This window comes from Panthera tigris, chromosome C1 (genome assembly GCF_018350195.1).
Source record: "Panthera tigris isolate Pti1 chromosome C1, P.tigris_Pti1_mat1.1, whole genome shotgun sequence".
Classification (NCBI taxonomy): Eukaryota; Metazoa; Chordata; class Mammalia; order Carnivora; family Felidae; genus Panthera; species Panthera tigris.
The window spans coordinates 24,521,673-24,536,273 of NC_056667.1; the positions used below are offsets into that span (position 1 = coordinate 24,521,673).

Sequence of the window (14,601 nt, forward strand, 5' to 3'; positions counted from 1 at the left end):
AAGAAGAGAAAAAACAGTTCTTCATAGGAGGGGGTTTTTCTTGTTTTTTTGGCATCTTAAATGTCAATGATCACAAAAACTTCTGGCTTCTCTTCATTATAGACCTGCATTGCTGAGTACGTTATTGCCTTGACTTCAGTGCCCTAAAGTTGGGGTTAGGGAAAAAACAAATAGGAAAAAATGAAAATCAAACTCAGGATCAGTAACTCTACAACAATAGGCAGAAAGGCCAAATTTTACTATTATTCTGAAAAACTAAAAACTCACGTGATACAAGCAGTTATTTGTACAGCATTGTACAGTCATCCGGTAAAAATGAGAAGCCACATGTGCACAGGGAAAGAGCGCTGACTAGGAGGTAAGAGATGAAGCTCTAATCCTGGCTTTGTTTCCACCTGGATAAGGAGGCTGGCTGACCTCTCCAGCATCCCCTTTTTCATTTACCAAGTGGACTGAGTCAAGGAGCCCAAAGCTTTCCTACGGTCTGGCTCAGAGCTCCTTCTCGGGACCTCCTCCTTATAGTCTAACCTGGGGCCTAGGAACACAGACCCCTCTCCTCCTCAGCTGCCAACTCACTTTACTTCCTGGGTTCTCTCTCCACATGTTTCTGATACATGACAATCCCCCCTCGCCTGCCCTGGTTTAAAACCACAGGATTAGATGTTCTCTTGGTTCCTTCCCATTCTAGAAAAGAATCTACAATAATTCTTTGCAGCACAAAACATAGCCAGCAATAGGCAACTGGCATTTGCTAGCTCTATGGCACAAAAGAAATCTGAACGTTTCCCAGATGGATCTGAATGGCACCCACCTTTGCTTTTTTCCCTCTGCCATAATCACCCGGTGAAACCACAACCTAAATCAAACTCAACTTTCTGCCTACGGCAGCACACACCATACTAAGTGGTGTCACTTTAAATCACATCCACAATCTCAAAAGGGCACTCAGCACTGACTAGTCATCCTACATTTGCCACTAAATTCCCTTGCTCAGTCTCTGAAACAATTACTTTCCATCTTCACCTCTAGGATTCCTCCCTCATTCTCACCCTCACACCAGGCCTCCTAGAGAAAACAGGAGCAATCAGTAAAAAGTGACTTATCTTCTCCATCCGTACTCACATTAGCCTTTCCTCCTATTACAACGAACAGCCCGTCCCTGCTCCTATCAGAAGATCAGCTCCTGTACCTGAACACACCACCCCACACCCCCCTTTACCAAAACGTAAGGTCTTTGTTCTGAAATTATTCTCTTCCTTTCCAGCATGATCAATTTGCCCCAAGTTCCTAGATCACTTCCACACAGCCTACGCTGGTGCTACAAACCTTGTAGCTAAAACAAGACACACACACACACACACACACACACACACACAAACTCCTCCCTTTCCAACCGCATTCCCCTCTGGCCAGTACTGTTCTATTTGTTCTTTTCAAACTCTTCAAAAGAACTGTCTCAATACATTGCCTCCACTTTCCTATCTTTCATTCTCTCTTTGACCCATGTATCTTTCCACTGATTAGTAAACCCATGGATAATTCTCAATCCTCATCTTACGCAACCTCTGAGCGGTCTCAAGATCATTAGATATCTGGCTTTAGGGCACCCCCTCTTCTTTTGCTCCCTTTCATGAGGTTCTCCTTGTCTTTTACTTTTTGGCTTGGTCTCTTCCAAACTTAGTACCCCGGGGCTCAGTCCCCTCTATACTCTCTCTTATCTATACTCCCTCCGACATAATCTCATCTAATCCTATGGCTATAGATATCCTCTGCTCAGTGGTGGCTCCCAGATTTATGTTTGCAGAGATAGCTATCTCCTGAACAAGACATCCTATAGGCAAATGCCTATTATGAGACATTTCCATTTAGATGTCTAATATATACCTCACACATAAGATGTTCAAAAGAAAATTCCACGTGTCGTTTGTATTGTAATTCACATGCTCCCTTCTAGCGCTTTCTCTCTTTTTAAGCTTCTCTCCCGAAGTTCCCTCATCAGGCTTCATTTCATTATGTTGTGCTTGAAGAAATGATACTGCAGCTACTAGAAGCAACCAGGACTTCCCAGTCACCCTCAACTAATTTAGGTCTCTTTGGCCTAAACACAAGGGTCAGCAACCTGCAAATCACAGGGCAAACCCAGGCTGCCACCTGGTTTTGTATAGTCCTACCACCTAAGAATGGTTTTTACATGTCTAAGTGGTTGGGGGGGGGGGGGACCACAAAAGAATACCTCATGACATTTGAAAACGATATGAAATTGAAATTTCAATGTCCATGAAGTTTTATTGGGATACAACCACATTCATTCGTTTATGTATTGTCTATGGTGGCTATAGTGATACAATAAAGGAGCTAAATATTGTTCTTCTATCACTCTTGTTCCACAAAGCTTTAAACATTATCTAGCCCTTTACAGAAAAAATTTGCCTCCCCCTATTCCTATATACAGATTTGACTGGTATAGAGTGGAGTCATACAGGTTGGCAAATACAGAATCCGGAGAAGCACAGAAAGTAGAAGGTACTTTAGAGAACATTCAGTCTAAAACCTTCATCACAGGAAGAGATACAGAAGCTTGAAAAGGCAAAGGGACTTTTAAATCCCATAAAAATCTATAACAAACCTGACCCTGGAGCCCAAGTGCTGACTCCTAATCCACCAAATCAGATGTGTGGAATCAGCGCTTAAACATAACATGGTCAGGGAAGCCTGAGGAAAACTTACCACTTACTTCACACCAATTTATTAGAACTCACTAAAGTTTACTGGCATATACTAACTTTATGGTAAGAAAGTAGAAAATGTTCTTAATGGCTGGATTTAAACATACCTGAGGGTGCTTGGACAATGAAAATTCTTCTCCCCACCTTGAGAAGGAAAATTAAAACATGATTTAGACTTCCAGGATTTAATACCTGTTCTCCCTTTACATATTTTAAAATAAATCTTATAAATGTGGTTAAGATATGAGAAGGCCAAAAGAGATGGGAGGGATAAGGGGCTTTAAATTTCAGTTTGAGGGGCACCTGGGTGGCTCAGTCAGTTAAGCATCCAACTTCGACTCGGGTCATGATCTTGTGGTTCGTGAGTTAGAGCCGCGCGTTTGGCTCTGTGCTGACAGCCTAGAGCATGAAGCCTAGAGACTGTTTGTAGTTCTGCGTCTCCCTCTCTGCCCCTGTGTCTCCCTCTCTCTGCCCCTCCCCCACTCATGCACCTGCGCTCTCTCTCAAAAATAAGCATTAAAAAATGTTTTTAATAGGGGCACCTGGGTGGCTCAGTCAGTTGAGCAGCCAACTTCGGCTCAGGTCATGATCTCACAGTCAGTGAGTTCAAGCCCCGCATCAGGCTCTGTGCTGACAGCTCAGAGCTTGGAGCCTGCTTCAGCTTCTGTGTCTCCCTCTCTCTCTGCCCCTCCCCTGCTCATGCTTTGTCTCTTTCTCAAAAATAAATAAACATTAAAAAAAAGTTTTTAATAAATAAATACAGCCACATGTTCAAAATTTTCACTGTACCCAAGGCTATACAATGATTTAAATACTATCTCCCACTGGAGAAAGTAGGCCTGAGTATCACAGAGGCAAAATACTACATTCTGTAATATGCTCTTATTTTATAACTTTTGAGAAAATGTCCATGGTCTGTGCATAGAAGGCCCTAGAAGGGTACTTTCCTAGAACCCGGGATAAGTATCTTCTCTCCCTTCAAGATGAATGTGGCTAGAGATCACAGCTGGAGAAGCAGTATTGGTAGTAAAAAGAACAAAGTTTTAAATTTCTGTTCAACCATTTATTAGCTAAATACCCTTGGATAAGGCTGATTCCATACCCATTAAAAAAAAAAAAAAAGGAGGGAGAAGAATAAAAGACCTCACTTTACAAAAAGAAAAAAGAAATGAATCAAATTCAACATGAAGTGGAAAAAATAGGCTTTACATAGAAATAACCTAAAAGAGGGGAGCCTGGGTGACTTAGCTGGTTGAGTATACGGCTCTTGATTTCAGCTCAGTTCATGATCACATGGCTGTGGGGCTGAGCCCTACATGGGGTTCACACTGAGCATGGAGCCTGCTTACGATTCTCTCTCTCTGCCCCTCTACCCTACTCACACTCTCTCTAAAATAAATCTTAAAAACCAAACCAAACCAAACCAAACCAAACAAAACAAACCAGGGGTGCCTGGGTGGCTCAGTTGGTTAAGCGTCTGACTTCGGCTTAGGTCATGATCACAGTTCGTGGGTTCGAGTCCTGCACTGGGCTCTGCTGTACTGACAGCTCAGAGCCTGGAGTCTGCTTCAGATTCTGTGTCTCCCTCTCTTTCTGTCCCTCCTGGGCTTGCACTCTCTCTCTCTCTCAATAATAAATAAACATAAAAAAAAAATCAATAAATTGGGAATCAGGTTTAAGAACCAAAATTAACTCTGCTCTGACACATTTCTGGTCTTCCAAAGCTGAGGACCAAAGCCCTTGCTCCTAGGGTTCACAAAGCTTAATCTGCAGAGGCCCACTGGGCTGCAATGGGACCGCTGACTTAACATTTCTGTTTTCCTGCCCAGTACGTTCAGTGAAGAATATAATTTTAACATCTTTCATGGCTTGTTACTTAAAAAGATCTTCAAAACATACCCAATTGACCGTAATTTGAAATTTCTTTGATCGATATGAAGTACCTTCACTTCCTAAAGAGGAAAAGAAAATTTAATTTCAAAAAATGTTCATAATAGACCATCTACTAAAACATGTCTAATAACTGTCAAAACACTATGTTGTATACCTGAAACTGACATAATATTGTATGTCAGTTATACTTTAATTAACAAAAATATGTCTAGGTTGTCCCCTTTCCTAGAAAATAACAATGTACAACTTCCCTGACGCAAAGAAAATTAAAATGTTAACTAAAGTAGAACAACAAACTAAATATATTTCAAGGAAATAAGGTTTTTTTCTTATATAGTGAAGAGAAACGTTCTTGAAAAACGTACACTCTAAAAACAGGAGTCAAGAACTTTCTCTGTAAAATAGAATAGAATGATACAGGATTTCAATCATTCTTGGCCCATTTTTAACTAACACTGTAGGCTCTTGAACTCTGCAGGACAAGGGACCAGTTAGAAGAGTGTATGTAGCATAGCTGGGAAGGGAGAGAATGGAGTGATTATGGAAGCAAGGCGCTGTGTGTTAGGTAACAGTGATGTTGAGATAGATTCCCTTCTAGAGGCTGAAGGCAACAGGCAATCTCCATTTGATTTTCCTTTTTCATGTTAAGGAAAACTGACAGCAATTTTTAAATTTAGGCCAACATGGCAGAGTTGCAAAATTTCACAAGGGACAAAGGAACATATGGATGGACATAAATATAGCTCAAACTAAGGAGACATAAAAAGTGTGGGTGAAGACAGCAGGTGCATTCTTATCACACAATCCTGATTAGTGACAAGTATATGGTAAGAGATCTAAATATTACAAGATGCATATACATAGGCAAAGGCAGATTAACCAAGGAGTCCCTGTTTTCTACAAATCAGTATCATCTTAGGATCTGTATGGCTTGGTTTTGCATCACACATTCTATTCTCAATCATTTGTTCTCTTAAAATCTGAACTAGAACCCGTTTGCTCAGTAAAAAAGAAAAACCGTTGCTTACCCGGGGTATGAAGAATTCGTCAGCACTGAACTTATAAAGCCACTCATCCAAAAAGTGAAACAGAAGAGACTCTAAGTCATCTCCTACACAGGATCAAGAAGAACCATGACAGTATGATGTTTAATGATTCTCCTCTCTAAAAACTTGTTTGAATTTAAAAGTATAATGAATTTCTTAGGCTAGCTGAAAAGACGAAGAACAAGCTCATAATTAATTTAGTTGTTCTTATTGTGAAAATATACTGAAATCATGTACAACACTGCACATCTGCATAACAATTTCTTCCCTGAAAACAAATCGGTTACCTTGGGTTTCTACTTCTAGTGTTTGGAGGGGCTCCACAGTCCCAGTATCTGTCATGTAACCAAACATGGCCATTGCACATTGCTCAAATGCTTCCTCCAGAGTATCTCCCCACGCATGTAACCTAAAGAAATACATTTATGCCCTGTGTAATAAAATTCAAGAGAGCAAGAGAGAAAACTTGACAGCAAAGTCAAAATAAAATTAGCATGGTAAATACAAAACCAAAGGCAGCAATCAATTTAATGGCACAGAAACTGGGTTCTTTTAAACCATCATTTTCATGTTGTAAAGGAACGAAAATAGGAAGAGAAAATTAAAATTAGGGACATCAAGGGGCATCTAGGTGGTTCAGTTGGTTAAGTGTCCAACTCTTGATCTCAGCTCAGGTCATGATCTCACAGTTTGTGGGTCTGAGCCCCACGTCAGGCTCTGTGCTGACAGAGAGGATTCTCCCTCTCCCTCGCTGTCTGTCCCTCCCTGGGTTGTGTGTGCATCTGTGTGCACATTCTCTCTCCCTCCCTCACAAAATAAATACACTTTAAAAAATAAATAGATAAATAATAAAATAAAATTAGGGACATCGAGATTAAAACATCGGACTTCCTATTTAAGAACATGATTTCAAAGACATAAATTGCAGGTATACTCACTGGACATCTGCCGTATGATCCAAATCTGAGGGAGAGAGGGGAAAACACATATGTCATTGAACTTGACTTGCAAGTCACAAGAAACTCTAGTTCATTATTAAGAATATTATCCTTCTGTGGTGCCTGGATGGCTCAGTCAGTTGAGCATCCAACTCTGTTTCAGGTCATGATCTCACGGGGTTCAAGAGTTCGAGCCCCCCTCAGGCTCACTGCTGTCAGCACAGGCACGCTTCAGATCCTGTCTCCCTCTCTCTCTGCCCCTCCTCTTCTTGCTCTTTCAAAAATAAATAAATTACTGAAAAAAAAAAAAAAAAAAGTATGGGCGCCCGGGTGGTTCAGTCGGTTAAGTGTCCGACTTCAGCTCAGGTCATGATCTCACGGTTCACTGAGTTGGGAGCCCCGTGTCGGACTCTCTGCTGTCAGCATAGAGCCCGCTTCAGATCCTCTGTCTCCCTCTCTGTGCCCCTACATTCGTGCTTTCTCTCTCTCTCTCAAAAGTAAACAAACATTAAAAAATTTTTAAAAAGTAAACTCAACACGATGTTTATGAGCTTCTTCCTGATCATCCCCACAGAAACACCTGAAAGCAACACCTGCTACTACAGCAAACTCCCACTGGATCTGTTTATCCCAACATTTCAGTCTACTCTTCACTGGTAGCATGACTTCTGTCAGTTCTTCCTACTTAGATCATTGAATATTCAGGCTAGAAGGAAGCCTTGCAGCTCATTTAATATAATTCCCTCACGGACAGGAAGAAAACTGGGGCACCTGGCTGGCTCAATCTGTAGAGCGCGTCACTTCTTGACCTTGGGTTGTGAGTTTGAGACCATGTTGGGTGTAGAGATTACTTTAAAAATTTTTTTAAAAAGAAGAAGAAACCTGAAATCCAAAGAGATCGTGGGACTTGTTAAAGACTACTGTTGTTTAGAGGCAAAGTTGGGCCTAGAATTGAGACGTCCTGAGTGCCAGTGTAGTAGATTTTGTACCATAACACATAGTTTTCTGGTGACACTCAAGGCTCAAATTCTTCTCCAAGTCACTCAAAAATATTCCTGTGGACTTAATATGTTTTAGGCACCAGAGATGACCAGCAGAGATGATAAAGAAGTTAAAAGAAAATGACAGGTATTAACCTTAGAGTTATGAAAGCATGTGTCCAAAATGCTCACAGCAGTGGATTCCCCAAAATGAAAAACCAAAAGTTCACCGATAAGAGAACAGATAAAGATGCGATGCAATACTACTCAGCGATAAAATGGTGTGACTTACTGGGGCACCTGGATGGCTCAGTTCCTTAAGAATCCAACTCTTGGTTTTGGGTCAGGCCATGATCTCATGGTTCATGGGTCTGAGCTCCGCGGCAGGCCCTGCGCTCACGGCAAGAAGCCTTTTTAGGATTCTCTCCCTTCCTCTCTCTCTGTCCTCCCTCCCCCCTCCGCTTGCACTCTCTCTCTCTCAAAAATTAATAAATGAACACTTTTTTTAAAATGGTGTGATCTACTGACTCATGCATTAACATGAATCTCAAAAACATTAAGTGAAAACTGCAGAACTCTCAGCATGTAACACCTCTATCCAAACTCCTCTGTGACAAGAGTGATCAAACTTTAGCACAGCTGGACTTCTAGCAGCATAAGCCTAGTTCCAAGGATCACCCTGGCCCCAAAGCATTAGATTACCTGCCGGGGAAAGCGCTACACAGACAGGAGAATTTATTGTTCATTCCAACCAAAACCTAACAATAGGCCCTTAACCTCCCTTTCTTAAAGCATTTACTATAAAGGGCTTACAACTGTGAATATTTATCTCTTACAACTCAGCAGGGTCCTTCTCAAGGACTCCAGAGCCACTCCTTTGAAATGTAATCAGCATAAAGGACTCCTGGTCTCAGTGGGAGGATCGAATCCTAACTTCCGTAACTGCCTGCTACCAAATCCTGCAGGCCTAATCGAATTTATGCAGACTAACTGTAATTTTTCACTTCTCTGAATCTATGAGGCCCCTGCTCTCCCCTCTTCTCCATTCTCCCTTTAAAAGGCCCCATCACCTCTGCAAAATTTGGAATGGAGTTCAGTTCTTTCTTTTACTATAATTACTGAAAAAAAGTCATTCACCACTTTAACGTCCGGCTGTGTTTATCTTTGATACTAAGTGAAGAAGCCAGGCATAAAAGAATCTATACTGTGTGAAACTTTAAAATAGGCAAAATTATGCTCTGGTAATAGAAATCCAAACTGCCTCAAAGTAAGGACATGGCGGGGGAGGGGGGCTTATAGGAAAAAAAGCAAAAGGGAACTTTCTAGGGTGATGGAAATGTTCTACAATCCAATGTATAATACACTCCAATGATAAATGGATGTATATGTTTATCAAAACTTATCAGACTCTACACTTAAGATCTGAGCACTTCTACCATATGTAAATTATATCTCCATTTTAAAAAACAATTTGAAAGAACAATGACAGATTACTATAGGCCAGCAGTTCTCAAATTTTTGGTCTTAGGAACCCTTTACTCAAATATTATTGAAGATCCCAAAAAGGTTTGATTTATATGTGTTGTATCTGTCCATGTTAACCATAGTAGAAATTTTAACGAAAAAACGTTTAAATACTTATTAATTCATTTAAAAATAACAAAATTGGGGCACATGGCTGGCTCAGTCAGTAGAACATGTGACCCTTGATCTCAGGATTGAGTTCTAGCTCAACATTGGGTATAGAGATTACTTAAAAATAAAATCTTTAGAAAATAGTAATAATTAATAAAAAACAAAGCCATTTCACTAAACATAAATTGCATACCTTTATAAAAAATAACCATATTTCCCCAAAACTTTAGTGAGAAGAGTGGCACCATTTAGGTAAGTATTTTGAATGTCTTTCAATGTGTTGCAACATATTGATTTAGTTGAAATATGTACATAAAATCAACCTCACATATATGTAGGAGAAAAAGGGAGGAGTATCTTAATAGCTTTTCACAAAACTATATATAATCTTCCATGATGCTATACCGAAACTAGAAACATGCAATGTGGAATTTGAAGCTGTTATAATGAATTTTCATACTCTGTAACATTAAAATCCATTAACTCTATCTTGTGCCTAGAACAGATCTTATCTGTGCCTGATGGTATAACACCAAAGCACTGGTCTTTTGAAAAAATATTAGTTCATTGATTTATATAGGTAATGTCGACACATTTAATTATATGAAGTGAAATTACATATATACGTATATTTGTTAATATCACCACCAATCTCATCAGAAAGATCTTTTAGTACTAGGAAACTGTCAAGCTCATGATGACAGACACAAGTTTTCCAAAATTCGAATTTCACTCAAATACTTGAATTTTATCATTGCCAACAAATATTGTGTTCTTTTCCTTGAAGTGTTTTAAAGAAATTATCTGCCAAATACCCCTAACTGAATAACACCACTACATCTTTCAGTCATTCTTTGGAGGAAAACAAAGGGGGGGGGGGGGTCTTCCATGAAAACAAAACCAAAACAAAAAACCAGCTCACAACTCAATTACACAAGTTCTTTTCCTCAAGGTAATCATCAATACCTTGACAAGCAACAGAAACACTGTATGCACATTTCCCATTTTGTTTCACAGAACATTAAAAAGGCATGTACTCACTGGTCAAGATTTAATTAAACTGACAGTCCTTACTGATTCATCAAGGACATCTCTAAGTGAAAATGATTTTTTCTTTTAACCTTAGGTACATAGTGGTTAAGGACTAAAGTGATTACCAGTACAGTTTGGTGTTGCCTCAATTTGTGCTAAGGGGACAGCAGGTGTACCTACCAATGCTTTTGCACCATCAGCACAAATACCAACACAGTGAAAGAGCAAGTATCTCAGTATTATTGCAAAAGTAGTTTTAGTCATCACAGATCCTCTGAAAGGGTCTGGGGAACCCCAGGGGTCCAAGGGTCACACTTTGAGAACTGAAACATAGGAGAGACTAGGAAATCAACTTAACTCGGACTGAATTCCCAAAGGAAACAAGACTTAACATTGTAAGTGCCAAAAGACTAAGGGGTGCTCTGTACGTGTTTGCTCATTCTCTTATTTCCAATTTTTGTTCAATGCATGATACACAACAGGTGTTCAATCATATTGCTGAATGAATCAATAAGATGACAACTACACTGTTGTCTACACAGTCTTAAAGGAAAAAACAGGGCTACAGGAAAAGCTTGGGGAGAGATTTGGGGGTGGTCTATGGAAAGAAATGAAGCTGGGAGAAAATACAGACTTATCTCACATGACATCAATTCAAAGACCGTACAAAATGTTGCCAAGTAGAATCCAATATGACCAAGTCGGATTTATTCCTGGAATGCACAGATTCAGTTATTAGGAAATAGATTAATGTAATTCATATATGATCCTCTCCATAGATACAATCATGAAACATATTATAAAAATATTAACAGGATTTTTGGGCAAAAAGGTTTTTCTGTACAACAAATTAAAAAGTTAAACTATTTTTCTTCTCTCATCCTTTTTAATGCTTATTTTGAGAGAGAGAGAGAGAGAGAGAGAGAGAGAGAGGGGACGTGTGCAGGGGGAGGGGCAGAGAGAGAGAGAAAGAGAATCCTAAGCAGGCTCCCAGCACAGAGCCCAACACAGCGCTCCATCCCACAAATGGGGAGATCATGATCTGAACCAAAATCAAGAGTCGGATGCTTAACCAACTGAGCCACCTAGGAGCCCCTTTTCTCTCATTCTTAATTGCTATATTTACTGAATGTTTCTGTGGTGTAATAAAAATATATATTTGGCCTTTGTCCCTGGTTTCTGGCAAAGCTCCTAAAACCCTTGGATTCTCCTGAGTGATAAGAGTGTTTGTTATTCATTAATTATTACCTTCTGTCCACACCTGAATCTATGCTATGGTGGTGACTCAGGGTAGGGTCTCTAGATAGCCTTAGAATGGGGCAGTCACCAGGAAGATCATGATTAAAGAGTGGGAACTTCCAGCCCCACCCCCTCACCACCAGGTGTGAGTGCCTGGCCTGTGGAGGGTGGAGCAGGAGACTGAGTTATAGACTCTTAAAGAGATTTGGAGAACATCCCATTGGTGAGCTCATCCATGTGCTAGGAGGACGACAAGCCCAGAGGGGGCATGGAAGCTCCAGACCCTCTCCCCATACCTTGCTCTATGCATGGCATCCGTCTGGTTGTTCCTCAGTTGGATCCCCTATAATAAACTGGTAAACCTAAGTAAAGCATGGTTACCTGAGTTCTGTGAATTGTTCTAGCAAATTATTGAACTTGAGCCCAAGGAGGAGTGGGAGGAGAATGCATGGGAACACCAGAATTTGCAACTGGTTAGGCAGAAGTGTGGGTAGCTTGGGTACCCCATTTGGGGCTGCCATATGAAGTGGAAGCAGTCTTGTGCAATTCAGCCCTTAAACTGTGGGGTCTGTGTTAATTCCAGGGAGTTAGGATCAGAACAGAATTGAATTGACTGATACCCAAGTTGGCGTCAGAGAACTGGAAAACTGCCTGATGTGGAGAAACCACACACTTGATGTCAGAAGTGGTATTAGAGGAAAGAAAACAGAGTTTTATAATGCATATATTATTATAACACAGTTGAACACACAAAATTCAAAGTGTACAATGAAAAAAATTTGGATACTCTTGGGTATCAACTGAAAATTATACTAACTATAAGGGAATACTATAAGGAGGCAGGGTAAAAAATTAATTACACAACTCAGCAGCTTTCACAATTATAGTCAATAACAGGATAGACAAGAGATGATATCAGGGCAGAAAAGATCATTTACATCAGAAACAAAAAAGGTGTGGGGGCCTGGCTGACTCAGTGAGTAGAGCACGTGACTCCTGATCTCAGGGTCATGAGTTTGAGTCCCACAATGGCAAAGACATTACTGTAAAAAAAACAATAACAAAAATAAAACAACAGATGGGCGCCTGGGTGGCTCATTCAGTTAAGCATCCAACTCTTGACTTTGGCTCAGGTCATGATCTCCTGGTTTGTGGGATAGAGCCCCATGTCAGGCTCTGCACTGACAGCATGGAGCCTCCTTGGGATTCTCTCTCTCCTTCCCCTGCCCCACCCACACTCACTCGCTCTCTCTCTCTCTCATAATAAATAAATATTTTTTTAAAAAGGAAAAGAAACAAAAAAGATGAAATACCTAAAAATAACCTTCTCAGGATACACAAGATTTGAAAAATGGAAAGGCATACACCATTCCTCAAAAAAAAAAAACTCCTAATATAAATATTTAAGTTTTAATTCTCCCTAAATTTATAATTAATATGATTGAGAAAATACCAATAGTATTTTTTATCTGTGGTTTATTTTATTTTTTAAAGTTTTTATTTATTTAAGTAATCTCTACATCCATTGTGGGGCTAGAACTCACAACACCAAGACCAAGAGTCACATGCTCTACCTACTGAGCCAGCCAGGTGCCCCTATCTGCAGTTTACTTTAAAATAAATGAAAAGGATGGGGCGCCTGGGTGGCGCAGTCGGTTAAGCCTCCGACTTCAGCCAGGTCACGATCTCGCGGTCCGTGAGTTCGAGCCCCGCGTCAGGCTCCGGGCCGATGGCTCGGAGCCTGGAGCCTGTTTCCGATTCTGTGTCTCCCTCTCTCTCTGCCCCTCCCCCGTTCATGCTCTGTCTCTCTCTGTCCCAAAAGTAAAAAAAAAAAAAAAAAAAAAAAAACGTTGATAAAATAAATGAAAAGGAGGTGAAAGGTAGCCAGAAATATGCCACTCAGGTATAAAGATTATTTTGAGTTGAAGACAAATGAGAGAAGATACAAGAAAAACTCTCTGCCCTCCCACTATATGTCTAAAACATAAATGTATAAAGGTGCTCCCCTTTGCCTATCAGCAAGGACAGAAATCAATCATTAAAGAAAACTCTAGACCCTTATCCACCCAGTCAGCACCAGAGGAATCTACATAATAAAGTTTCCTAACTAGCCCTCACCTTCCATTAGTTTTCTATATATTTATCATCCCACAATTGGCCGCCCCAGAAGTACAAAATGCTTTTCCTTTGTCTTGTCATTTCTCTACAAAATTACTGCTCCTGTTAAGACGCTATATAAGCTCAAGTTCTAACCAGTCCTTTGAGTTACTCATCACTGAATACTCCTATGTGAGGGGCACCTGGGTGATTCAGTCGGTTAAGCATCCGACTCTTGACTTCAGCTGTTTGGGAGTTTGAGCCCTACTTTGGGCTGGGCTGACCGTGCAGAGCCTGCTTGGGATTCTTTCTCTCTCCCTGCCCTTCCTCCACTCACTCACACACTCTCTCAAAATAATTTTAAAAATGTTTTTTAAGTTTATTTATTTTGAGACAGACAGAGAGCGAAGGGGGCAGAGAGAGAGAATCCGAAGCAGGCTCTGCACTGCCAGCGCAGAGCCTGATACAGGGTCAAACCCATGAACTGTGAGACCATGACCTGAGCCGAAACCACGAGTCAGACGCTCAACCGACTGAACCACGCAAGCACCCCTCAAAATAAATAAACTTAAAAAAAAAAATACTTCCAGTTGAATGTGCAACACATGTGTTTATAAGTTTGTTTTTTCTGATTTGTAGGGCCCCAGCCAATGTACCTATGATGGGTATAGGAGAAAGATTTTTTTCCTCCCCTACAGAGGTATAAGGGTACAGATAAAAAAAGGTAAACCATTAACTGATCATTGCTGAAGCTGGGTGATGTGCAGATGGAAGTCATCATACTAGTTTTGTATATATTTACACATAGCTGATGTTTATCTACACATAGAAAAAAAAAAAAAGCAAGAATGGCAGGAAAGGGGCCAGTAGTGAGGGGAGAGTGTCCTACAACATATTAAAAGATAGAATAGGGGCACCTCGGCGGCTTAGTCGGTTAAGCGTCTGACTCTTGATTTTGCCTCAGCATGATCTCGCTGTGAGTTTGAGCCCCAGTGTAGAGCCTACTTGGGATTCT

The 14,601-nt window shown here is 40.5% G+C and overlaps 1 protein-coding gene across 4 annotated transcripts in view; it reads right to left on the bottom strand.

Moving 5' to 3' along the window:
• Window positions 1–14,601, bottom strand: part of ZBTB8OS (zinc finger and BTB domain containing 8 opposite strand) — a 17,639-nt gene continuing 3,038 nt past the window's right edge. For 3 of the 4 annotated variants that reach the window (XM_042996328.1, XM_007092421.3, XM_015542224.2), the window contains exons 2-7: window positions 6,604–6,628; window positions 5,953–6,074; window positions 5,648–5,730; window positions 4,626–4,678; window positions 2,834–2,870; window positions 1–143 (exon numbers count right to left, since the gene is read on the bottom strand). In XM_042996328.1, coding sequence (XP_042852262.1) covers window positions 57–143; window positions 2,834–2,870; window positions 4,626–4,678; window positions 5,648–5,730; window positions 5,953–6,025 — 333 coding nt within the window. In that variant the 5' untranslated portion in view covers window positions 6,026–6,074; window positions 6,604–6,628 and the 3' untranslated portion in view covers window positions 1–56. The remainder of the gene's footprint in view (window positions 144–2,833; window positions 2,871–4,625; window positions 4,679–5,647; window positions 5,731–5,952; window positions 6,075–6,603; window positions 6,629–14,601) is intronic. The other variant, XM_042996326.1, reaches the window with a different exon arrangement.